Source organism: Notolepis coatsorum, assembly GCF_963971535.1.
Source record: "Notolepis coatsorum genome assembly, chromosome: 18".
Lineage (NCBI taxonomy): Eukaryota > Metazoa > Chordata > Actinopteri > Aulopiformes > Paralepididae > Notolepis > Notolepis coatsorum.
In genome coordinates, this window is record NC_140182.1 from 92750226 (window position 1) to 92777819 (window position 27594).

The following is a 27594-nucleotide window of genomic DNA, read 5'->3' on the forward strand; positions in this document are numbered from 1 at the left end:
TAGCATGTTGTATTTCTGTGCTTAAGGGGATGCAGACCAGAGAAAGATGTTTGTCTTGTTTACATCAGGGTCCCCCATTTCCAATTCATATTGACAATTATGACATACACAACATACATGACATTTATGGCATAGGGACATACAGGTATTTAGTACTGATACATTTGTGACATAAACGGTATTCAAATATACAGTACTGTTACCCATAGATCCTGACAGAGTGAATGAATGAATGAATGAATGAATGAATGAATGAATGAAAACTTTATTTAACAGATTGCAGAATGGGTACAATACAGTACGGCTCAATACATACAATTGTTAAGGGGATGCAGACCTGAGAAAGACGTTTGTCTTGTTTCCATCAGGGTCCCCCATTTTCAATTCATATAGACATATATGACATACATGACATACAGATAGTCAGTACTGCTACATCTATACATTTATGACATACCAGATTTGCAAATACAGTACTGTTTGTGATACAGAAGGAGTCAAGAAAAGGGAGTATATACATTTGACGTAGAAACTGTACATTGGAGGTTGGGTGGGGGGGGTTGGGTACATTGGGATATTGACAACCATACTGGGTAATTTACATTGGAGGTGGTTGGGGGGGGGGGGGGGGCGGGGGGCATACTGTATAAACAAGTAACACTGTACATTGAGGGGGGGGGGGAGGAGACACTGTACAAACAAACACAATTGTACATTGAACTATTGACAAAACCATACTAGGTAAATGACTGTACATTGGAGGGGGTTGGAATGATTGGGTTAGGATATTTACAGGGGCCAGTATATACATTGATGGGGAGGGGACTGTACATTAGGAGGGGGTGGGTGGGTGCGAGAGAAATATACATACGGCGGGGAGCATATGTATATACATCCCCTTAACAATTGTATGTATTGGGCCGTACTGTATTGTACCCATTCTGCAATCTGTTAAATAAAGTTTTCATTCATTCATTCACGTATGCGCACAGACTGCGGCACAGTCAATGATGACTCTCTTGAATACACCGAGTTCTGTAGGGTGGTGCAGACTTGTGCGCATGTGTAATCGATGTTTTCGGGGGACGGGTTTGTCGGTGGAATCAAGATGGCGACTCTGGCAAAAGCGCCAACATATTTACTAAAGTAAATGTCAAAATTAACAGTCATACCGGTTTTTTCAAGCCCCTTTGCGGCTCCCACGCACCACAAAGACCGGGAGCATGTTTTGGAATAGGGATTGACCGGAATACGACAGTTACCAGTCCGCGAGATGTGCGAGAGCTATGCCCGCTCGCTGCTGCGTGTTTCGGTGGCGCAAATCTGCCAGGCGCTGGGCTGGGATGCGGTTCAGCTCACCGCCTGCGACCTGCTGTCGGATGTTTTGCACAGATACATCCAGCAGTTGGCCAGGGGCTGTCATCGATACTCGGAGCTCTGTGAGTGTATTTCCTTTGACCTGATTACGTTCACAAAGTAATTGAATATAAGCGATCACGTTGTTTTTAACCATGATGAGCATATCCCGCTCTGTGACTATTTAGCGCCCCCTCAGTGTGAGGCCTAGCAGCCAGCGAGTGTTGATTGTCAAAAAGTACAGTAGCTTGCTAACTAGTAAACACACACTGCCAAATAATGTCTTGTTCTGGTAACTCTACACTCGGTATAGTTATATCAAGTTCAAATTTACCTGATCAGCATCAGTATATCTCTTGAACTCACAATGCCTTGTTTCAGCTCAGATGTCAACATTAGCCAGGGTCCCTGTATGTATGTATGTATGTTCTGCACTCTGCTGTAGCATCAGAATGCCACTAGCAGTTTAAACCCTTTGGCATAATGTGAACAGTTTAAGACAAGTTAACATAATAGTTGAGGGGTTTGGAATTGAAACACTCAATAACATGTAGTGCATGTATGCAACATGCTTCATTTAGCTACACGACTTCTTTCAGACGGGCGGACAGATCCTGTGCTGGATGATGTTGGCCAGGCCTTCAGGCTTCTGGGGGTCAGTCTGAGTGAGCTGGAGGACTATGTTCACAACCTGGAGCCAGTGGGCTTTGCCCATCAAACGCCGCTCTTCCCTGTCGGCAAAAACAACGTCTTTCAGTTCCCCCAGCCTGGAGCTCGAGATGCAGAGGAGAGGAAGGACTACATTCCAGATTACTTGCCACCCATGGTCTCCTTACAAGAAGGTAGATCTTCAACACAGTTATATAGACCTATGAGTGTGTCTGCCTGCACTGTGTGTATATATATATGTATATTCATATATATATATGAATGTGTGTGCAAGAGACCGAAAGTATTGTGACTAAATGAAAGTGTATGTGTGTTTTGAGTTTTTTGACTGATGATTTGAGTGTTCTCTTCGTACCTTTAACATATCCAAGTGTGTTTTCCTTGTGAACAACTCACTTTTGTTTATGTAGCACTTGTGTTAATAACAGTAACAGCGGTTTGCCACAGGCACAGTTCTAGGTTCGAATGGGACGAGGAGTAATATGCACAATTAAAAGAATAGTAGACCAGAGGCAGAGTTATAACAATAACCGGTGTTTTAATTAAAAGCGCGCTAGATAAACAGTAATAATGCATACACACGTAAAGTACAAGTTATGCTTTGAAGTATCCCTTTTAGATTAGGTCAGTAACCTCTCCTTGCGGGAGGGTTAGGTCGATATCAAGGCCTAGGTCGATTGGATCAACACATTGGGGTTCGTTCAGACGTCTCTGAGGTTATCATCGGTAACTCTAGTAGTTTATCAGGGAATGCAAATACCTTATTAGGTGAATTGGCCCTTTAAACCCTTTTTCTTTACAGGAAGTGAGTCAGCTATAATCGAGATGTCATCTAGAAGGTTCTATTATGACATCACCACAAACGGTCTAGAAGGTTCTATGTTCTAGAAGGTTCTATTATAACATACAGTGGTAGCATTTACCCTCTAATTCTTATAGGAGAATATCTGTATCCATATATCAAGTTAAATCAAATACAAAATACAAAATACAATATCAAAATAACACAAGATGAACGGGATCGACTCCCTTGGAAGTCCTTGTAGTCTCGTTCAGTTCAATCCTACCGGACTGTTGGTGTAGCATTCACCTCAGGCTGGCATTAGTCTGGAGGTATATCAAATGTTCCGGGGTTGGCTCGCCATCGGGTATCTATCCAGCTGAGCACGCTTGGTGATGGGTGGTCTGAACTGCTCCAGGATGCTGGTTGAGACTTGCTGCTTTCAGTCGGTTGGTTAGTCCGGTCTGTCTGGTCGATGTTGCTGGTTCGGAGGTCGAGGCGGAAAGAGAGCTGGCTGTTGGAGAGCTAGCTGTTTTTATAGGAAACCAAGATGTTCCGGAACGTTCTATATGACATCATAGGATGACATCACAAAGGTTCCAGAACCTTCTATCATGACATCATACACTGGTTCTAGACTGTTTTACGTTCTATATACAGGAAGTGGGACCTCATGGTAAAACAGGAAGTGGTAGCTCACAGATAAACAGGAACTATTTATGTTCCTATGATAATGAATCTGAACCCTGGGTTACATTCTCCCCTTCTATCCTAATGCACGTCCCTGTGCATATTATCCCAGGACTACATTATCACAATCCTATGGGGTTCTGGGGAGTCTGGTCCTAGAATGTTTTACTTTCTAGAAAGTTCTTACCTACTAACATTAACTATTTATGTTCCTATGCTAGTTATGAATCTGGACCCTGGGTTACATTTACATTCTCATTTTCACTGAAAAAGACAGTTTCTATTGTTGTTCCATAATCCACAAGCTGAATACATTTCCTACCCCACAGAACATTTGCGAAGTAAAGTTTCGTCATTTTCTTTGCTCTTGCATTGTTAATATTAGTTTCACTTTCAGCTTGGCACAAGTTGTAACAATCTCCTCCTTTGAATGACAGATAGTTAGCTTGTTAGATTCTGAGGGATAATTATAATCCAATCAATTTACATGCCCCCAGTACACTCCTTTTGTATTCTATGTCATCCCAGAGATCGTGGCATGTTTTTCTGCATCCTCTGCTGGAATAACACATAGTATACTACACATACCTTTTAGGGGCCCCTTTTCTCATACTAACACTGATTTTTTATTCATCTAGTAGTCAAAAATCAAAGTATCAAATGTCTGGTAGATCAATTGAATAAAGGGATGAACTCTATTCTCTCTCCATCCCTTCTGTAGAAGAGGAGGAGGAAGAGGTCCATGCTGACATGGGCACCTCAGCTGAAGCTATGCAGGTGCCACTGGATGATGAAGATGAGGACTTGGAGGAGGACGAGGCAGTCAATGATGAGAACCACCCGTTGAAGAGGCACCTGGACAGCCCTGACGCAGCTCTGGGCATGATGCCCACCGCCAAGAGGCCACGCATGCACTCCGGCCTCAGCCCGGAATGGGGGGTCGAGCCCAGAGAACCCCTAAGCTCCCTCAACCCGCAACGCGTTCCCCCAGGCATGCTACCATCTCATGATAGCCTTGGCTCTCTGTCCCCTGAAACGCCCTCTGGCACCCCATCCTCCTTCAGACCTCAGCCGGTATTACCTAGACATTCTGAGCATAAGTCCCACAGCACACCGGGACGAAAGCCTAAGGTTTCCTCCCCTGGTAGACCACGGACTAAGTCCCCTAAAGGGGTCAACGCTGGGCCTATGGGTGGCAGCCCCATCCGCTCTCCAAAATCATCTAAGGAGAGGAAAAAATCCCCAGGCAGGACCAAGAGTCCTAAGAGCCCCAAGAGCCCTAAGATTGTCTCTGCCAAAGTGCCATCTATACACCCCCAGGGCAAGTCGGATGGTTTGCATAGACTGCCCCTGTCGGCATTGAGCGAGAGGATGGGCAAGGAGAACATCCATATGCGTCACAGTATGGATGACAGGGAGTTAGCCGAGGCCCACTTCAGGAAAATAGAACCTGATGACTCTGCCATTGATGACTCCATTGATGCTGTGATTGCCAGAGCGTGTGCTGAACGGGAGCCTGACCCGTTCGCCTTCTCCTCAGGCTCTGAGTCGGAGAGTGACGGGTTCTCCAGCCCCAGGCGCCTCACCATCATGGAGCCGTCTATGCCCAAAGTCATGCTCGGAGCCAACAGTTCTGTTAAAGACACGCCAACGCCGCTCCACCTCAATGCAGGGCCGGGCAGCTGGACGATGGACGACTCCATCAACGAGGTGATCCGTAAGGTAAACCAGGGGGGCACGTCGGGCACCCCTCAAAACCGAGGAGATTACATGTCATCTGGATCGGCATCGCCCCCCACCCCTGAACCCCTCCTCAAGGCCTTCGAGGAGAAGAACAAGACGGTGTCCACGGTAGACATCAAGAAGAAACTAAAGAAGGAGCTGAAAACGAAAATGAAGAAGAAGGAGAAAGACAAGCCAAAAGACAAGGAGAAGGGCAAACTGAAAGAGAAGAATAAGGATAAGAACAGGGATAAGAACAAGGACTTTTCCAAGGACAGCAAGATGCCCTGGAAGAACTTAGGCAGTAAGGACGACGAGCTCTTCCATCCTGAAGGCTCGCTGAAGATCAAGTCCAGAGATGGAGACGGTTCCCGGAAGGAGAAGGATAAACACAAAGAAAAGAAGAAGGATAAGGAGAAGAGCAAGAAGGACAAAGACAAGCGGGACAAGAGCAAAGACAAGGGTAAGGACGATCGGCAGAAGCTCTTAGGCCTGGGCGACATCCCGCCGCTGTTCAGCCCCCCCGCCTGCCTGCGTGTTCCCATGCTTCCATCCATGCTTCCATCCATGCCCCCCATCCTCCAGGACAAAGACGTGAAGAGCAAGGAGAAGGACAAGAAGAAGGACAAGAAGGAGAAGAAGAAGAAGAAGGAAAAGGAGAAGGAAAAGGAGCGAGAGAAGGCCAAGGAGAAAGAGAGGGAGAAAGAGGAGAAGAGGAAAGAGAAAGAGAGGGAAAAGGAAAAGCGAGAGAAGGAGAAGGAGAAAGAGAAAGAGAGGATTCGACTGGAGAAGGTAACTTGTCTTTTGCGTATCTGTGGTAGGATTGCACTGGTACCACCTTTTCATTGCGGTGACCAATTCTGAGTCCTAAATGCAATGTATTTTGGTCGATGCAGAGTACCGATGTACTGATCCATTGCTTCTACTTAACCATATAGACATAGACCATTATTTTGGGTTATTTGGACAAAAATTATTGTGGTAAAAAGAAAAACCTGTAGAGGTTTTAGTCTACAGAGTAGTCTCCAGTTCCTAGCACATTGTGTAGAGACACTAATGGTGCTTCCAGTAATTTGCAATTGAAACAGCTGTCCTGTTGTAATTAACACACGTATAGCTGGTTAAGGACTGGGGTGAGTTTTGTCCTTGAAACATTTGCAATTGAAAAGTCACTACATTAGTGAGGAACTGGAGACTACTACTGTATGTGCAGAAAATGAAGTTGCATTGCTTTGACTTCTGACATGTTGCACACGGCTCTTTGTACAACATTTTCATATTGGGCAAATGTTTTTGATACCGACACCCTCTATTAGCCTGGTGTTGGCCTAATTTCCAGTATTCAAATTCAAATCCAGCTTCATATTCACATACAAAAAAGAGCAAAATGATTGGGTCTTGCCCCCTCGACCTAAAGCATAGCAATAAAATACACAATAAAACAATACAATACACAAGAACAGAATAAAAACTAGCATAATAGTGATGTAAGAGAAAGTGACAGTGCTGTGTGTGATTGATATAAAAGTGCAACAGTAGAATAAAATCAACGTTAAAATACTAGATACAATCGTTAAAATCTGAATTACTGAATAGTATTCATGAGCCTGATGGCTTGGTGATAGTACGAGTCCTTGAGCCTGCTGGACCTGGCTCTGAGGCTGTGGTAAAGCCTCCCGGAAGGCAGCAGTTGAAACAAGCTGTTGCGTATTGGTATTGGTGCTAGGCCTGGGCGGTATGCTTTTTTTCACACCGTTATACCTTCATGACCTAATACCCCGGTGCACGGTATGTGACGGTATGACTTTCATTCATTATCATCAGCGGGGGGGCGCAGCTAACAATATACTCGTTATTATCACCATACATAACGCTTGCTTATATTGAAACACGTTGAGATTAGGGCCGTTCTTTCAACCTGAAAGTGCACTTTCTTCAACCTCGAGGTAAACAAATCTCACAGAAGGTAGACACTGCCGCCTGCCGGCACCATCCAGGTATCGATGTGAGCTAACAGTAGCTAGTTAGCCCGGCCGGCAGCCCGGCACCATGTATCAACGTGAGCCAGTTGCATTAGGATTAAAAAATGTCAACACTCACTCACCCCGTTTTATATTACATTCCCAAAGAAGTGCCTCCGTCTCTCGTAGTCTCGTTGTGCTGGATGAAGTCACTGGTGGCGAGTTGACTCATGGCGCGAGGGTTTTGCTTAAATCCAAACAGACTGCAGTCCTTTAATTGTCCAAATGCGACAGTGTGTGCAAGTTTAGCTCTTCTGTGGTCAGGGAGCTCATCGTGGGCTGGAGTGACGGTGGTTAACTTCGACGCTTCATCGTTCAATAACATCATATTATTAATATTATTATTGCTTAAGCTTTAGCAGCTGCTCAGAGTTAGAGGAAATGCATACAGGTAGGTTAGTGTGACGCACATCTGCTCACTCAGCTCAGCTCTGTGCGGGGAAATACGGGCCGCCTCCCCTGCCCTCTGCTGGCCGTGCTGTGTGTGTGTGTGCACGCACTTCAACCAACTCGAAAGTTAACTCCGTTTCACTAATGGAAACCGAAACCCAATGCCGTCCCTGTATAAACTCCGTTTCAGTGGAAATAGAAACTTAAACCAAACTCTGATTTTGACGGTATTGAAAATCAATACCGTCGGTATTTCTAAATACCCCAGTATACCTTAATACCGTCATACCGCCCAAGCCTAATTGGTGCATCCCTAATTTGCATGACCCAGGCCATGTTATTAATGAGTTGTTCCCTGTCCCTCCTATGGCCCCAGGTGAAGGCGGACACCCCAGCTGCTGTCCAATCCCCAGTCATCCCCCGACTGACCCTCAGAGTGGGTGCTGGCCAGGACAAAATGTAAGTGTTAGGTTGCGTTAGGGGTGGGCGATATGAAAAAACAACCATTATCACAATAATCACAAGGAAAGAAATGTTGGTATAGATAGATAGATATATAATGTCTTCTTATGAATAATAATAACAACATGAATAATTTAAATAATCCAATGATAGTCATGATATTGGCCAGAATAGTAAATTCATGTATGATACAGTATCAAACTGAAAATGTACTTTTCAATTAAGATATTTCCAGAAATCATATTGTGACAAATTTGACTTATTTGCTTTATTATTTTATTTTAATTTTACAAAATTCTGTATCATGTTTCAATATGTAAAATAAATCACACTGATGGCTGAAAAATAACAGCAGCAGCATAGTGTTTTTGCATTATATATTGCTATATAGCCACTCCTGCTCATATCACTGCCAGTGACATAGACTTTTTTTGTAATTTGTCTGTCCATCCTGACCAGTGTCATCAGTAAGGTGGTCCCGAACGCAGAACCCAAAACTCCAGTGCCCAAAACTCCAGCGCCCAAGACACCTGCTCCCAAATCTGGACCTGGGAACCGCCCCCGGACACCCCCGATACTCGCCCCAGTCGTGCCCACCTTGCCTCCGCCTCCCTCACCGATCCCCCCGCCCGCTCCACCTCCACCGATGTTGCCCCCGCCCTCGCTCTTCTCTGCCGGATGCTCTCTCAGAACGCCTGTGCGCAGCGTGGTGACTGAGACGGTCAGCGCCTATGTGGTGAGTCCTAAACCATCTGGATCTCACAATACGTTCAGACACAACGCTGAGAGAAATATTGCTTCGCATTAGTTTGGCAGTTGGACACTAGCAAAACTGAGGTAACGACAATGCTAGTGCATTTGGTTTCAACAGTAGCATTGTTGATATTTACAAAAACAGGACCATTTCTAAATGTAACCTGTTCAATATGTATAGGCTACAGAGCGTTTATAGTCTATTTCATATTCATTGTTAAGATATAGACTGTTTCACTGAAATTTTGTTGCTAGGGAACAAGTTTGGACCCAAATGTATTTCCTTATTGTTGTCACTTTGAAACCGTCTATACCTATATTTTGCTTCATCACCGCCATTCGAATCTGCATCCGTTTGCCTCCACTCGCATCTTTCCATTGCCCGCGTATGCACTCGCACCACCTCTAGATTTCTGTTTTGCGTTACATTTGAACATACTATTAATCCACGTTGCTGATATACCTTTTTGTTTGTTATCATTTACACAAGATCCGAGATGCGTATGGAAAGCAGGTCTGGTTCTGTCCCGGATGCAACAAGCCTGATGACGGCAGTCCCATGATAGGGTGTGACGACTGTGATGATTGGTACCATTGGTAAGAACTCTATATCTGTTCGTCCTGTGTAGTTTGTATGGGCGGTTTCTTTCCTCTTGCACTGATTCACTGGGTAATTATGTTGTTTCTTGATGCACGCACTGATATGAAAGGTCTTAGACCTTTCATATCGGTAGTTGGTATTGATTGGCTAAGACCTTTCATATCGTAGTTGGTATTGATTGGCTAAGACCTTTCATATCAGTAGTTGGTATTGGCTAAGACCTTTCATATCGTAGTTGGTATTGATTGGCTAAGACCTTTCATATCAGTAGTTGGTATTGGCTAAGACCTTTCATATCGTAGTTGGCATTGATTGGCTTAGCCCAGGGGTCAGCAACCTTTACTATCAAAAGAGCCACTTTTCCCCCCTCCCACAAAATAAAATGCTCAGGGAGCCGCACAACCTATTTACCCTTAAAATGAAGATAACACATTGTATAACGTTTTATATATCCCCAAGCATACCCCACATTTAGCATAAAACGCCTGACAATTGCATACCCAAAGTAATTTGCGATTTATTATACTTTATACTTATAGCACACAGTTTGTTGCATTAATGGAATTATAAAGCAACAAAAAGAAAGGTTTTGACTAGGGATGCTCGATATTGGCTTTTTTACCGATACCGATATACCGATATTGTCCAACTCTTAATTTCCGATACCGATATCAACCGATACCGATATATGCAGGGTTTCCCCCCCCAAAAAACTGGCTATTATGCATACTTTTGACAATAAATTAAATCTGAATTTGTTCTTACTTGCTTGCCTGGGTAAATAAAGGTTATAGAAATGTAAAAAAAATATATATATATATTTTTTTAAACCGATATTTTCTGATATCACATTTTAATGCCAATATCGGCCGATAATATCGGACATCCCTAGTTTTGACTTTTTATTGCTGTTTTACCTGTTATAACAAAGGAAAACCTCAAACTCTTATGAAGAGGAGAAAAAATACTGACTGTGTAGACCAGGGGTGGGCAATTATTTTTCCCGGGGGGCCGAATGAGCAACTGAAAATATGTTGGAGGGCCGGGCCAAAATTCCAAACTCAATTATGCATAATATACATTTTATTTCTATATAAAAAGCAGTAAATGGCATTGTTTTGACCCCTGGTAAGAGTGTATGTTATTATTTGGCAATTAAAAGGTGAGGTTAGCTTTCAAAAATATCATTTATTCAAATAGAATTTATTTCCAAAATGATAAACAAAATGTGAAACATTAATAACAAAGGGCATGTATGAAAAAGTGCTATACAAATAAAGTTATTATTTTGAGTTGCATATACTATTGAAACAAGGATTTTCTTAGCTTTCTAAAGACATCACATCATCTTATAGCCAAAATAAACAACACATGAAAAGTGTCCCAGTAGCCTTTTTTACTCTACATGCCTATATTAAACATTTAATGTTTTCAGAACTGTGCAAAAAAAGAAAAAAAATATCAAGTGTCCCATTTCACTTGTTATATTTCCACATTTTAGTGTTCTTCAGCTCTTTTTTTTTTTTCATTCAGTGTGATAAATCCAGTCTGTTGAGCTTTAACAAGTCCATCAAAGTCAGGTTGCATGTCTGAGGTGGAGATGCGAAGCACAGCTGCCAGATGTTCATCAGTGAGAGAGGATCTGTACCTGGACTTGGTAAACGTCATGACTAGGGATGGGTACCTTTCACATTTGAACCGGTACCGGTACCTGTGAATCGATACCGGTACCCAACGGTACCTTTTTTCGGTACTTTAGTCTCAAGAAATTTAATTTACCTACCTCAGTCGTAAAAAAATAATCCAAACTTCAAATAACTACAATTTCGACAGTTTTCGGCTTGTCATTGCTCCGACTGCTTTGTTGTTGAATCAAGTCAAATCCTAGGTAAGCATATATTGTGCGTGTGAACGTTGACATGAAAAGAAAAAAGTTAAAAAAAAAATTAAAAAAAATTAATATAAATGTTTTTATTTTATTTTTTTTTGTTTTTTTTTTGGTTTCTCACTTGATTCGATACTCGGTAGTACCGACGTGTTTCGGTTCGGTACCTCAAAAGTACCGAATTCGGTACCCATCCCTAGTCATGACTGAGAGTGTCTGTTCACATATAGGTGGATCCAAAGAGAACCAACATCTTCTGAGCATGTCTCCTCATGTTTGGAAAGTTCTCCTCCTTGAGAGCAGAGTAGAACTCTAGCAGTGATGCTGACTTAAAGTGCTCTTTCAGTAGTGAATCAGACTGCAGGTCAATGAGTTCAAGCTGAACATCAGTGGGTGCACTATCAACACTGCAGGTAAAGGGAGAGCAAACCAGCTGCATTTCATCCTCAGCCTTTTTGAAATCTTAAACGCCTTGAAAATTCATCATGCAGTGCTCCCAACATGGATGAGTACCTGTGCCGGTGATCAGCTGATGGTTTGACTTCTTTCAGGGTTTTCATGTGTTTGAGATTGTTGCTGCCTAGTTGCCTTGAAATGAATTGCAACTTTGTCATGAAGGCTTTCACATGGCTATGCATTTCATGAGCAAAAATGCCCTTGCCCTGCAGTTGTGTGTTCAGTAGGGATGGGTACCGTTCACATTTGAACCGATACGGTACCGGTACCTGTGAATCGATACCGGTACCCAACGGTACCTTTTTTCTGTACTTTAGTCTCTAAAAATTTAATCTACCTGCCTCGGTTGTGAAAAAATAAATCCAAACTTCAAATAACCACACTTTCGACCGTTTTCGGCTTGCCCCGACTGCTTTGTTGTTGAATCAAGTCAAATCCTAGGTAAGCGTATATTGTGCGTGTGAACGTTGACATGAAAATAAAAAAGTTAAAAATAAAAATAAAAAAAAATTAATATAAAAAAAACATTATCATGTAATCTTTCGCGGGCCGGTCAGAATCATCCCGCGGGCCGTACAATGCCCAGGTCTGGTGTAGACCTATTTTTAAATAAAACACAGAAGAGGAGACAAAACACTGGTGTCTGTAGACCGACTTTGAAATAAAACTCTGAACTATTCAGGTATATTTGAGTCCTACCCTTATTTGTGGAACATTTATAAAATAAAAAGTAGTCCACTTTGAAAAAAGACTACCATGTGTAGACCTACTTTGAAATAAAACACAGAAAAGGAGAAAAAACACTGGCATCTGTAGACCTACTTTGAAATAAAACACAGAACTATGCAGCTCTATTTGAGTCCTTCCCTTATTTGTGGAAAATCTATAAAAAAAAAAGTAAATTTTTTGTTGTTCGCAAATTTCGCACCACATATCAGGCATACAGGTAAGCCTGCATCGTTAGTCGTGAAAGCAAATTAATCTGTCCACGCTGAATTAAACCCTCTATTTTCCTCAGACTTTCCTTTTTTTGGATTTATCCATGGTTAGCTTACTGTGGGGTCGGAAACTCAAGATTAGCCACTTGCAGACGGCAGGGAGAGGCGCGTATATTTTTGTTGATGAAATATTTTTGTTGACTAAATATTTTAGTTGATGAAATATTTTTTCATTTCAGTGTCACAGTATGACATAGATCTCCAAAATAAGAGAACAAAACAAATATATATATATTTTTTTTGGGCCAGGGAGCCGCAGCTGATTGGCTAAAGAGCTGCATGCGGCTCCGGAGCCGCAGGTTGCCGACCCCTGGTTTAGCCAATATCAACTACTGATATGAAAGGTCTTAGCCAATACCAACTACTGATGTGAAAGGTCTTAGCCAATACCAACTACTGATATGAAAGGTCTTAGCCAATACAACTACCGCTATGAAAGGTCTTAGCCAATACCAACTACCGATATGAAAGGTCTTAGCGAATACCAACTACTGATATGAAAGGTCTTAGCCTATACCAACTACCGCTATGAAAGGTCTTAGCCTATACCAACTACTGATATGAAAGGTCTTAGCCAATACAACTACCGCTATGAAAGGTCTTAGCCAATACCAACTACCGATATGAAAGGTCTTAGCGAATAACTACTGATATGAAAGGTCTTAGCCTATACCAACTACCGCTATGAAAGGTCTTAGCCAATACCAACTATCAATATGAAAGGTCTTAGCCAATCAATACCGATTGGTTTATAAAAACATCTGCTTTCTAAGATTTATGTCCCTCACCACCCACCATTGAAGTTCCCTTGATCAAGGCACTCAACCCCCAATAGACCTTTCAGGGGTGACATATATTCCAGCTGCTCCCAAGTTTCCAGTCTTTGCTGCAGCTCTAGGAAAATGAATGGACTATTAATAGATCTCTCCTAGCTTCGTCTGTCATTCATGCAGCTGTGGTCCCGTGAACAAAGCCTTCTGATATACATTTCTCTCTCTGATAAGGCAATGGGTTTAGAATAAGCTGCAGTTAAAAAAAATATATATCGCTAGCCAACACTAGCTTAACCCATTCCGTGCCAATCACGATGATAGTCGGGTTAACTCGCCATCGCTTGCGTGCCAATCACGAGTATAGTCGGGTTTTAATCGTTATTTCTTTTATTAGCGATATCCATTCATTTTCATCCATCCAACCTGATGTTATCGTTGGGAATGGGTCTGAGCTAGCAAAAGGGCAAATACCGCCTCCTATCGTCTCCCGAATGGTATTGCACATCATTGGATTGGATTGGCTGGGACTGCATCAAAAAAAACAAGTCCGGTCCAGGTTTTACTTCTCGGGCATGCAGCTGGATACTATTGCATGGACTGGGAGCAGCTTGGATTATGTGTTTTGGACTATAACATTGGATCAATGGACGGGATCGATATTTGGAATGCCGATCAGGAATTGGATTAATCCTTTTGCATGACATCAGGTGTGAGGTAAGGCCTTTATGTTACGAATCTTGGGGTAATCCGATGTTCCTTTCTCCGCCATCGGAGCGTGTGTGTGTGAGGTTCACGCCGACCAAAGTACGGAGAAGCGATTTTTCAGGCCCCGCTTCTCTTCGTGCATAAGGACACACATACTATCGATAATCGAGCGTTTATTTGAAAACGATTCATAAATCAAGCGACAAATGGCACGCTTTCTAAGGAAATACATTTAAGCTCGATTTGCTGGAGTTTATTGAGATGAGACAGAACGCCCTAGAAATATATTGATATTCATCACGGTATAAAATGGAAATGTATGTATGACAGGGCCCGAAATTGGAACCCGCCATTGGCGACCAGATTTTACATTTGGCGAGTGAGACTGAGAGGTCTGTCCGCCATCTACATTTACATTTAGCTGACGCTTTTATCCAAAGCGACTTACAAGTTCTGTACGACAAGTCATCAGGAAGGGCACAACTCTATCAGCTGAGTAACAATGTTCATAAAGTGTTGAGTGCTACAGTGTAGGTTAGTTTATTAGGACAAGTGCATGACAGTAAGGTTAGACGGGATGGGTTTCGGCTGTCCTAACTGGGGTGGGTAGTTCATTCCACCATTGTGGGGCAAGGACTGAGAATAGGCGACTTCTCTTTGATGACCCTCCCGGAGCTTGGATAGGAGTAGGTCTGAGGCGGCCAGAAGATGCAGAGCGTAGGGGTCTTGCGGGTGTGTAGTTAGAGACCATTGACCGGAGGTAGGCGGGAGCGGTTCCCTTTGCCGCACGGTATGCCAGGTCGAGGGCCTTGAAGCGGATTCGTGCAGCAATGGGGAGCCAGTGCAGGTCCCTAAGAAGTGGGGTGACATGGGCCGACTTTGGTAGGTTTGAGATCATGTGGGCTGCTGCGTTCTGAATGAGTTGAAGAGGCTTAGTGGCAGTGGCCGGGAGGCCAGCGAGCAGTGCGTTGCAGTAGAGCTGCCGCGGTATTGATGTTTTCCTTACCGCACAAATTTGCAAAATATTTCCTACCGCCGTGGTTATTACCGCACGCACACAAAAAATAAAAAGTTTGAATGCATTTTTTTTTTAGTAGTAGTCTACTCTTTATAGCATATAGCCTGCCTCTAGTCTAAATGTCTATCTTTAGAGGATGACTTTGCAACATGAATATTGTTTGGGATTCGGCAAGCACGCATTAGTTATTGAAAGTGAAACACGGATTCGAAGTTTCCCCTCTGGTCGTGCGCCGTTCACTCGGTGTCGCGGGCAGGGGTGGTTACCCCCCCGACCCTTTCTTATTATTATTACTATAAAGTTACTACTTTATAATAAAGGCATTCGTTTTGTGGCATTAACATTATATAGTTATACGTTCAATAACATCAGCGTATTTACCGGACCATCTCAGTTCCTTTCTTTGCTCAGAGCGTGCTGAGTTGTCCCATTCTGTGGTCTGTTAATAAAGTTTTCAATCAGACAAGTGTATAGAACGAAGGGCTTTTATTATAACATTCGTTGCAGACAGTAAAATCATTATGTCTCGTTTAGTACTCCTGAGGAGCGATGGTAGTCCACTCCGGCGGGGAGCTAAAGCTAACGTTATTAGCCGTATTGTGATGAGCTCTGATCAATGGCTGACATTCAGGACGTAAAAAACTGCAGGACGCTCCCAATGTGTGACGCGTCTCTCTTCTGACCAATCAGTGGTCTGCAATGTTTCACGTGACTTTTCTGGTACCCAATAGGGTCGCTTGGAACCTCGATAGAGGAGTAGGGTATATCTGCAGAGCCGCAAGCCCAACGAGAGGAGGGTACTTTATTATTATTATTATAAAAAACAGCGGTGATGCGGTATTCAGCCTACTCTGCGGTGGCCGTGATGTAACAGCGATACCGCGGTAATGCGGTAATCGCGGCAGCTCTACGTTGCAGTAGTCGAGGCGGGGGATGACTGTTGATTGGCGAGGAGTTGGGTGGCTTTTGTCAGGAAGGGGCGGATCCTTCTGACGTTGCTCAGGAGGAATCTGCAGGTTCTGGTTGTCGCTGCGATGTGAGCAGAGAAGTTCAACTGGTCGTCGAGGACAACACCAAGGTTCTTGGCGGTCGGGGACACGGTCACAGCTGCATTCTCGACTGTGATTGAAAGGTTTGTCAGGGGGGAGGATTTGGCCGGCAAGTGAAGCAATTCTGTTTGGCTTAGGTTCAGTTTGAGGTGGTTGGTCGTCATCCAGGCGGAGATGTCGGACAGACAGGCCGAGATCCGCTCAGAGACGTGGATATCTGAGGGAGGGAAGGAGAGGAAGAGTTGAGTATCGTCGGCATAACAATGATCGGAGAAGCCATGAGACGTGATAATGTTACCCAGTGATTTAGTGTAGAGGGAGAAGAGAAGGGGTCCTAGAACCGAGCCCTGGGGGACACCCGTCCGCAGGGGGCGGGTGGCCGACAGGGTCCCTCTCCATGACACTTGGTAGGAGCGGTCATTGAGGTATGATGTCAGCCATGTCAGCGCAGAGCCAGCCACTCCCATTCCTGCGAGGGCCGCGAGGAGGATCTGATGGTTGACTGTGTCGAAGGCTGCAGATTCGCTTTTTGCTAAGTGAAGTGCCTCTGTGACCGCAATGAGGGCCATTTCTGTGGAGTGGCCAGTCCGGAAGCCAGACTGATTAGGGTCTAGGAGGTCATTCTGTAAGCCGGGTTGCTAGCAAACTGCCGTGGGTGGGTTGAATCTGTTATGGAGGAGCAGATTGTGGATATAGGTATGAGACACATTGTGGTGTCAAGAGTGGCAGGGAGGAAGGGAGGTAGTAGAGAAGTAGCAAGTGGGAGGGAAAGGGAAATTTTTCAGAGTGGAGTGAAAGATAGGACTAGGGGTACTTAGCACTAGGTGGATCGGTGGATCCCTCTTCAGAGAACTCCAGGAAAACTCCTCTTTGTCCCTCTTCGTTTCTCGACGCTTCGCTGACGCTAAGCCAGCAAGCCTTTAAATCACTATCACTAATTAGTGCTGTCTTAACACCTGGCCCTTAATGGGGGCACTTAACAAAACAAAATGGCAGTTTTAAACACGCCCCTTTAATCAAGTCAGCTGATTCCTCACTTTTAAGATTCACTAATAAACTTAAAATGGCTTACCCTAGGTTTCAGTATAAAACAATGTTTCTCAGTGAGTGTGTCCTGTCCTTCCTTAACAGAGCTCAGTACAGGCGGGCATGTGGCGGGCAATCAAATAGTCATGTGAAAACCGATCGAAAATTATGATCCAATTCTTAGCGGAGTTCTCACTCGCTGTCTCAGCACAGACATGCAGCGCACTGCTACTCCTACCCCTCCCGCACCTGTTTCTGTATGCTGCATGTAAACGGAGGCTATTGCCTCGGACAGTCACCGTGACGTTAGTCTAGTCAGTGGGACCTTCGTGAGCTAACGTTAGCTACCGTTACAAAATGACCCGGTCCCAGTCAACTATTCACTTAGTTTAATACATGAGGCATTGTGTAACGTTATCCAGCCGGCTAGCTACTGATAGCTCCTGATATCAACAGGATGCTGCTCCAGCAATAGTTTAGTGCATAATACCTCCGTTGGCTAGGTAGCTCACTAGTCACTACGAAATGTCCCAGTAAACTAAATAGTTCACTGAGGCGCTGTCTTAACGTTATCTAGCAGTAGCTACAGATAGCTCCTGATATCAATGTCTTATAACATGCGTATTCGAGCCCCTGGCTTCCATAGCATGAGGACATGCTGAATAGGGTCCAGCTGCAGCGCCGGAGAATCCTTGCATGCTGAATGTAGAGTATAGGGCCCAGCTGCAGCGCGGGCGAATCCTTGCTGGAGCTGGAGGCTACTCAAGTATACACACAGACAGTGGAGCTGTTTGCAGATAGCGAGCATTTTGACTTGTTGCGTGGTGGCGATGTCTCGCAGATAATACAACTACAAGTATGATTATATAATATATATATTTTAATAATAATTATTTATTATTAATTTGGCTGGTAAGAAATATGCTTGGCGGGTAGATTTGTCCCATCTACCCACCACTGGCCGGTGAGTCAAAAAGTTAATTTCGTGCCCTGTATGTATGAAAAAATTATCTGTTTCGTGCATGTTGACTGGAAGCAACTCATTGACGATCACTGTGTTATTTAGATCTATTACTATTATATTTGATATGTTTTATTATGCACTCGCAAATTAGTCCTATTCTCCATTGGCTAAAGCGTTGGCACCGAAGGGCCATCAGCAGAGGGCGCTGTTGGCCCTGAATGAGTTAAAGGAAAACTCCAACATTTTGGGAAATTAGCTTATTTTCCATCTACCCTGGAGTTAGACAAGAAGATACATACTTTTTTCTTCTCTGTGCGTGCATTAGGCTTAGGGAACAGCCGCTCCGTTAGCGTAGCTTAGCTTCATCACTGGAAGTGGGTCAGTCTTGTACCCTGAGTTCCCTACAGTCACGAAATACGCTCCAAATACAACTCCAAAACGTTCCTGTAAACATGTTGTGACCTGTGTATTTACCACGTGGAGAAATTAAAAATAATTGAATTCGACAATTACGTTTTCTAAGCAAATATACTCTGAACTATTTATTGCCGAACCACTCCTCTTGGGGCGCAGTCAGTGATTTCAACGTGACACCGTGTTTGTTTACATTCTCATTTTATTCAAAGGATCCGAACTGATTGAAGTTTATGGATACCATGACTTAAAATCCTCTTACCTTGACGATTAAAAGCCTCCCTAATTTAGAAAACAGTATTCCCATGGCTGATCTTGATATGCTGCTAGCTAACGGAGCTAACCAACAAACACAGAACCGGGCGGACACTAATGCAAATAACGAGGGCAATAACTTCCGGTCAGGGGGGGTTTCAAAATAAAAGAGCGACGTCTATAGCAGCGGAAATACGTTTATTTTGTACATTATCTAACGTTACAACTAACCTAAAGTTAGTTTAGGTTAGTTGTAACGTTAGATAATGTACAAAATAAACGTATTTCCGCTGCTATAGACGTCGCTCTTTTATTTTGAAGTAGCGATTTAAATTTCATACGTATTCAAGTATTAACATCATAAACATGTCACAACAGCATGTAGAATGTATGTTATCATCAATACGTTAGTTTAGCAATAGGTTAAAAGTGTCATTAGATAGATTTAACTTTTCGATTTGGTCAATTCTATCCGCAAGGGTGACCATTTTGGATATTTTGAACCATGGTAATTGTAGTCTTTTTGCTGCCATTTTGTAGCAGAGTTCCACAGATATGGTTCTGCGTTGAAAGTTTTTAAAACTACACTTCTTGGAAGATTCTATGGGGTTCAAGGTTCAGAGTTCTGTATGAATTATTTCAATAACTGTTATTATTCGGGATAATAAGCCACAAAGGGTAACGTTTTTGACAAATATTGAAAGGCTTTCAAGTTTCTCTTCCCTATTGTTAACATGTAGGAACAATTGGATCTGAAATTAGTTTCAAAACGGTTGCACTGTGGGGGAAATAAAAAAGTACAGTAGATTACAGTAGATTTCATTATCTGTTCTTATGCACGCCTGGTGATACTAAATCCAAATTGAACTCTGGCATTTGAAAGATAATGTATATAAATGTGCGAATTGGCTATAATAAGGTAATTTATAAGCCTCCTATTCTATATTCTATAATAATATTTCAAATTGCATTGGTCCGGATGGGAGAATTCAGTACTGTATCTACAGAACCTTCTGTTTAATCATCTTCCCTTTATTAATTTCTTTCGATTTTTTGTACACATGATCTCAAGAAGGTACTGAACGAGATCAGTGGCAGTTTTTAATGTTTGGTCATTATTAGCATGGTGTTATTCACTGTCAAAGATGCAAAGAAAAATCATAATTCATATTCTCCTTTGTTTCATCACAATTTAAGCAAGCCTAGTAATAGACACTAGATACCAAGAATATGCAAATGGACCTTGTAGAAGTGGAGCAATATTCCATTTACCTAGGTATATATTTTAGGCAGATTTTCAGAAAATATAGAGGTTAAGAATTGGAACGTTAACAAAACATAAAATCCTTTGGTGAAACACAATTTTCCCATTAACCCCACATGCAGTATCAAGGACATAATTACTGGTAAACAGGAAAGGAAAAGACCATTCATTTTTGCTATAGGTGGGAAGAATTGCACCAGGGTTCATCATGATGACGTGACTGGTCTATTGCTTGAGTGTTCAGGCTGCGGTTACATGAGGGAAAAACAGGAACGTTGCATTTTCACTTTTCACAACGTTGCGTTGTCACAGTCAGGTTAGACAACGCGTTGTCTCCTGAACTCTCTCTCGTTGTCAGAAGCTGGCGTGGTCAGACGGCAAACGGATCTCAACACTGAATTCAACACTGAGCATGCGTGGGAGGTGTTTCATCGCATGCACAAAAGCGCAAGCTCAGGGTTAGAAAACACAGAGCGCACACACGAGTCCGCAAGTCTCTGTTCAGAACAACAAGAAGTAATCAACAACAAGATTTCTAGCTATGGCAAAAAATACAAAAGATCAATTTACTTGGACAGACGACGAGGTGATACTGCTGCTAGACGTTACATTGGAGTACAAAACGACCGGAAGTGTTATCGTTGTTTTCGCTAGCGGAACAACTTGTGTCGTCCGGTTCTGTGCTTTTGAGCTAACGCAAATGCAGCTACAGGCAATCGATGAGGAGGAAGAGCTTCTGATTTTAATCGGCAGGAGAGAGAGAGTGTGTTAAAGCCGTATATAATAATATATATAATGCGGTCGTAGGCACGAACTACCTGTTGTATTAAATTAATTGATTGATGTTTAACTTGTCCGTGTCTAGTCCTTTCGACTATCCCCACCCGTGCATTGTAAACAATGATGCATGTAATTGTATTAACGTTACTGGGTGTTGCAGCTATGTTAATAAATTCTGAATGGCATTAACGTTAGTTTGGTATGTTAGCTAGTATGATAGTCCAGACAAACAAAGCTATTTAGTTAGCTTGCTAGCTATCGTTGGTAATCAAAAGTCATCTGTATTTAACGTTACCTCATGATACCATTGTATTTAGTTGGTTAGCTAATGTTGATAGCATTGAATAGCATCAACGCTAGCTGGCTGGCTACAACGAATTCTCACAAGCTGGCATCATAAAAAAAATATTATGGAGGCTTTTTAAACGTCAAGGTAAGAGATGATTTGTCATGGTCAACTGAAGGTGTATGCTATGGAACAGTCAGTGTCTAGTGTAGGGGTGGGAATCACCAGTTTCATCACGATACGATATTGATTCTTTGGACAACGATACGATATTTTCCGATATCACAAAGTCTGCCACGATACGATTCGATTCAGTTGCCTGCGATCGATATGAGACGATATTATATGCCCATTTAACACAATCGGTAACATTTAAATCAACAACAAAAAAAGGCAATGGAAATATCATTTGACATTTTTATTTTTGATCTCTTCCAGACATTTAAATGAAAAACAATCTGTTGTTTTTAATACAAATAGACCTCCTGTTCACTGTTTTTGGTTCGTTTTTCTTTTTTTCTCGATATTAATATCCTATCACAGCGCTGTATTTTGGCTGGAAAAGGCATATTGGGAGTCAGAAGGTGCAGTACCGGCCAGATCCTGTTAGTGGGGCTATCTCGAGAATGCAGTAACCCCCCCTCCTTCCCAGTCCCTAGTGGACCTCTGCTGTTTTCTCTATCGCTCTATCAGCTTAGCTTAGTTAGCTCACGCTAACGCAACGTTAATTTCAGTATTTAACGCGACGTGGGCATAAAGGAATGGCGAGGATGGTAAGAATGTTAGATGCATTTGACCCCTTGTGGGGGAAAAAACAACAGGCACTTATTTCGGGCAAAATAGGCGGACTCTGAAGCAATGCTGAGCGCTGAGCTACTGTTGTTGCAGCCGCGCGGATATGCTCACGAGGGGATTTTCAAAATAAGAGTATCACAATATGAATCGATCTTTTTACGTTGCATCGATCCTATTTGATAATTGATAATAGATCGATATATCGATCGATGTATCGTCCCACCCCTAGTCTAATGGACGTTGTTGACGTTGGTGTCTAGGGTATGCACTCGCGCCCGACTATGGCAACGACTCGCGCAAGGTTACATGGCACCGTTCCAAGGGACTTTTGACAACGAAAACACCCTTGGAGCTTTGCCGCTAGGAAAACAAAAATGCCAGCTAAAACGCTGTTGCCATTTAACTTTATTAAGTTACCATTGACTGAAGGAGTGCTCGTCGTCTTATCAATGTAACATAATTAGGAAACGGTAGCCAAAGTAACAAACTTTTTTTTTAAATTATATTTACCATGGGTTTTGTAACCAAAAGGAATAACCTAAAATAACGACAAACAAAACACAGGACTGTACAAACAGGATCAGCGACACATGCAGGGAGGAACAGAACAGTTATACACAAGGGAATGACGAGACAAGAAACACCTGGGTTGATTACAGATGGATACACCTGGGAGGGAAACGGCAGGGAACTACAAGACCAGGACAGGGAACTACAACCAGACATTACACATCACACTGGGAACACCTGATCAGGGTACCGTTTTTTCCGGGATTCTCCTGTTTTTTCAACCCTCCTCACGCCCTGTTCACGGTTCACGTAGTGGCACGTATTTTGTACTTATTAATTTTTACAAAATGGCTGCAATTCCCCTCCGTGACGACAGGTGGCAGCAGTGTAGATTAGAACGTTATCACAGGAAGTCAGACCGGGAGACGGTTGCGACCCGAAGAAGAAAGAACAGCGAGCGGATTTGCTCAGAGCTCAGGGGAGAGACTGATGCACAGAGGGTGTCAAATCAACTTAGCCAGTGTCTCTTGATTGCCCACTCTGTGGCTTTTGTCTCTGGAACAAAGGGTTTGCTAATCTTCTGTGGATAAAACAATACAAAGTTACTGTATGTGATGCAGGAATGTGTAAATGTCTTGGTGAACAGCCGTTTGCTCTGCGCCTCCCCTGTAAGGTTCACGCGTCCCCTCCTCCCATTCCTCCACGGAGAGCATGCCTTCACTCTGACGCCCAATTTCCTGAATGCGATTTATAAATATAAAATTTGATCCGTTTTAAAAGTTGTCATGAATTGTCATGGTATGACAAATACAGTTACTGGTAACTCGCAGGCATTGCAGAGATATTGAGGAAAAACACAAAATCGCATTGGCTTTTTTTCTATCTCACATTTCTCTGTAGCACTGTTCCAAAAATGATATTCCCACTGCTAAATTAATGACCATAGGTATTTTTTATAGCTTTAACGAGTTGTAGTATTAATATGTAGCCTACAGTGATGAAGGTATAAAGGCACTATGGTAATACATTGATTAATTGCTAAATTTAACAGATTGCAGAATGGGTACAATACAGTATTGCGCAATACACAATTGTTAAGGGGATGCAGACCAGAGAAGGACTTCCCCCATTTTCAATTCATAACATTTACAGTCAAATCAAATACATTTACAGATTACAACCTTTGTTTAATGGTTAATATTTTGATAAAATGTAATTTACTGTATGTTTATAGCATTTACACTTTATAATATTTTATTTTCAGCTTTTATAGTTTCACAAACACACATCAAGACAAATCACAAACACAAAGAAAAAATAAAGAAAAATAACACAAACAGTATGTTGCCAGACACTGTCACATCAATGAACAAACATACACCATGTCATATGCTATACACTAAGGACGCAAGGGGCTGATTCTCTGACATATATACACACATTACATATATACACATACACATATATATATAATATATACACCAGCGCCGCCAATAGATAAAAAAAAATTAACTAATCAATCTCACAATTTTCTGTAATCAATCTAGATTAATCTAGATTAAAAACAGCATTTTTCTACATAAAACCGATGCTTGTAACAGATATTTACTTGAGTAAAATCATGGAATTAATGTAAAATCAACACAAAGAAAGTATATTTAGATTCAAATACTATTTTAATAGCTTTCTTTGAATACAGTTTCTCTCCTGTGAAATACAAATGTTCAACAAAACCATCATTTACATAGTATTTACACTTAAAGTAGGAAAAGTTTACCCTGCAACGAATGGCTGGGTACATACAGGTTTTGACCAGCAGATAGCAGCGACGAGGCAGCTCCATTGGGAGGGGGCGGGGCCGGGTGGGAGGGGCCGGGGAAAGGGGCGGGGCTAAAATGTACACGTTTTGTCTCCTGCCAATGTTGACAGCTATGGTCTAGAACAGGGGTAGGCAACCCTAGGCACGCGTGCCTGCATTTGCATAGGCACAGGGGGCAGCATAAAAAAAATGAAAATGATATATATATATATATTTTTTTTTTTTGCTTTGAAATATTATAGTGAAATATTTTGCACTGTTGTCGCATTTATCTTGTTGAAATCCTCCCACAGGTTCTTTTTACTACCACATATTTAATTGAGACCCTTTATTTGTTTATTATTTCAATTTAGCTGGAAATACATTGCTAAATCATTCAGTAACATTTGCAGAGCCTTATAACAAAAACATTATTACGGTCACCATTGTGACCAGTGGGATTAATCAACAAATTGTATTATTTATTTTTCTATTTCATTGAACATTGCACATGTTAAAAGCCATTTTTTTACTCAAAATGTGAGTATTGCCAAGTCAACTTGTGTTCTTAAAACAATGACAATAAACATAGTTTTATTAGGTTGAAATAATGTGGTTGTGTACTTATTTTTCTGTTAACTTATTATGGATTGAAAACTGAACCTTAATGCACAGTAACTGAACTCAATATTTTTAAGTTCTGGTAACTTATTATATATTTTTTTACAGTGTAGTCTTGCGATCAATCAAAACTTATTTACACGATATACCTCACATTCACCCTCCATTCACATCCTGGTGTTCTCCATTAGGCCTGTAGGTGGAGCTATGACAGCACACGTACAGTACACACACCAATGGTGTGTGATGTGTCCAAAAATGAATGGGCAAATGTGAGTGAAATGGTCGCACTGTATGCAGCTGTTTGTCTGCATTGCATTCCCCCCCCCAACTCAGATTTAGGGTTGATACAACCATCATAATAATATTGTTAATAATAACAATAACAATAATGATGTAATAATGTAAAAATTATCATTAAAAAGACCTGATTATGAGAGAAAAAATATTACGATGCATGGAATATTGTTGAGGCACACTAGTTACAACTATATTTCAAACAGGCACTCCATGTCAAAAAGGTTGCTGACCCCTGGTCTAGAAGCACTGTTGAATGTCAACGTGACTGTTCAATAGTGTTTGTAGTTTAAAGGCAACTTTAGGAGAGAAACAAAAATGTATTGTACAATGCCATTGAACATTCTTTTAAATCCATAGAACAGGTTGTGATTTTATTGGTAGAAGAAACAGGAATGTTCAAACCATTGACTGCTGACTAATAGGCTACCTATTGTAGGTTGATTAATCATCACATCGGCTGCTGACTTGTAGGTTGATTAATCAGCACATCTGCTGACTATTGATTAATCAGCACATCGGCTGCTGACCAATATTGTAGGTTGATTACTCAGCACATCCTCAATGTTATTCATTTATGAGATCATAGTTGTACTGTTGACCGATAATAACCAACTTTTAGGGGCATTTAAAGCATTTATTCACCGATAGGTGTTTTTGTCTGGTTTGAAAAAATGGGATTAATCTAATCCTCTTTTGGTCTCCATCTCTTCACCCTCTGTAACTGGACTGTTCTCTCCCCTGCCCAGGCCTTGTGTTGGGATCCTTACCGCCCCGCCTGAGGACCAGCAGTGGTTCTGTGTCAAATGTGCCAGCAAGAAGAAGGACAAAAAACACAAGAAAAGGAAACGCAAAGTGCATTGAGACTATGCAATAACAAAAAAAGCACATATTTTTGACTTTTTTTTCTTCTTTTTCTGGTTGGAGGGGGGGGGGGCTTACTCAAGCCATCCTGGAACACTCCTGGCACTGCAGTTAAAAAAAAAAAAAAAAAAAAAAAAAAAACACAACAACACAACAACATTTAAATTGTGACTGACATTCACACTCAATGAAGTGAATGAAATCAGCCACGATTGATTGTCACTTTTGTAAGAGAGAGCGGGGGACGGGGACTTAAAGAAAAAGACTTAAACCAGCACATATCCAATCTCAGTTCTCCTGCAGACTCCATGGTTTACCTTCCCATTTGTTTTTCTTGGAGGCTTTTGTCATCTGTGGAAAGCCCAGTCTTCAGGAATGTTCAATTATGATTTCTAGGAGATCATTTATTTTTCATTGTGGTTATAACAAAGGGGGAGAGAGTATACCTGTCTTTTAGGGCAGGGAGTTAGTATACCTGTCATTTAGGGCAGGGAGAGTATACCTGTCCTTTAAGGCAGAGTGAGTATACCTGTCCGTTAGGGCAGAGAGAGTATACCTGTCCTTTAGGGCAGGTAGTGAGTATTCCTGTCCTTTAGGGCAGGGAGAGAGTATACCTGTCCTTTAGGGCAGAGAGAGTATACCTGTCCTTTAGGGCAGGGAGAGAGTATACCTGTCCTTTAGGGCAGAGTGAGTATACCTGTCCTTTAGGGCAGAGTGAATATACCTGTCCTTTAGGGCAGGGAGAGAGTATACCTGTCCTTTAGGGCAGAGAGAGTATACCTGTCCTTTAGGGCAGAGAGAGTATACCTGTCCTTTAGGGCAGGGAGAGAGTATACCTGTCCTTTAGGGCAGGGAGAGAGTATACCTGTCCTTTAGGGCAGAGTGAGTATACCTGTCCTTTAGGGCAGGGAGAGAGTATACCTGTCCTTTAGGGCAGAGTGAGTATACCTGTCCTTTAGGGCAGGGAGAAAGAAAAGAGAACAGTCTACATCCGTTGTCCTTATTTCTGTTCGGTTAGTTTTTGCCACCAAAATGAACGCCAGAGCCCTGTTTAACAACCCCACTCCCCCTCCCCGGATTCCTGCAGTATCATTGCATATGTCATGTATATATAAAGACGACTGCATTACGTGTGTGTATAAATGTGTAAATACCAACTTCCAAGCCAAGTGCATTTCGTTCTTAGGATTCTGACTTGTTAAATCCATTTCCGGACATTGGTTTTTAACTTGAATGATTCTCTGTAATTTCTGTACATTTTTAAAATTGAAAGTTTGTATTTTTTATTTTTCTTCATATGGATTTGTCCTGGAGTTAACTCTGTAGCTGTGCTTGTTGTAATGTATCTCATTTTGCTGATATTTCTATATTAAACTCCACAGTCTGCTGTA

The 27594-nt window shown here is 42.1% G+C and overlaps 1 protein-coding gene across 2 annotated transcripts; it reads left to right on the plus strand.

Annotated features, from left to right (window-relative positions):
* The first annotated feature begins 1102 nt into the window (after positions 1-1102).
* taf3 (TAF3 RNA polymerase II, TATA box binding protein (TBP)-associated facto) lies at positions 1103-27594 on the plus strand. Of its 2 annotated transcripts, none has more exons than XM_084334342.1 (7): positions 1103-1439; positions 1938-2198; positions 4218-6010; positions 8006-8088; positions 8551-8827; positions 9335-9441; positions 26089-27594. In XM_084334342.1, exons 1-7 carry the CDS (start codon positions 1274-1276, stop codon positions 26201-26203), a joined length of 2802 nt encoding a protein of 933 aa, XP_084190468.1. In that variant the 5' UTR covers positions 1103-1273; the 3' UTR covers positions 26204-27594. The 2 variants fall into 2 exon arrangements, with proteins under 2 accessions (XP_084190468.1, XP_084190469.1); XM_084334343.1 differs by having other exon boundaries at positions 1956-2198.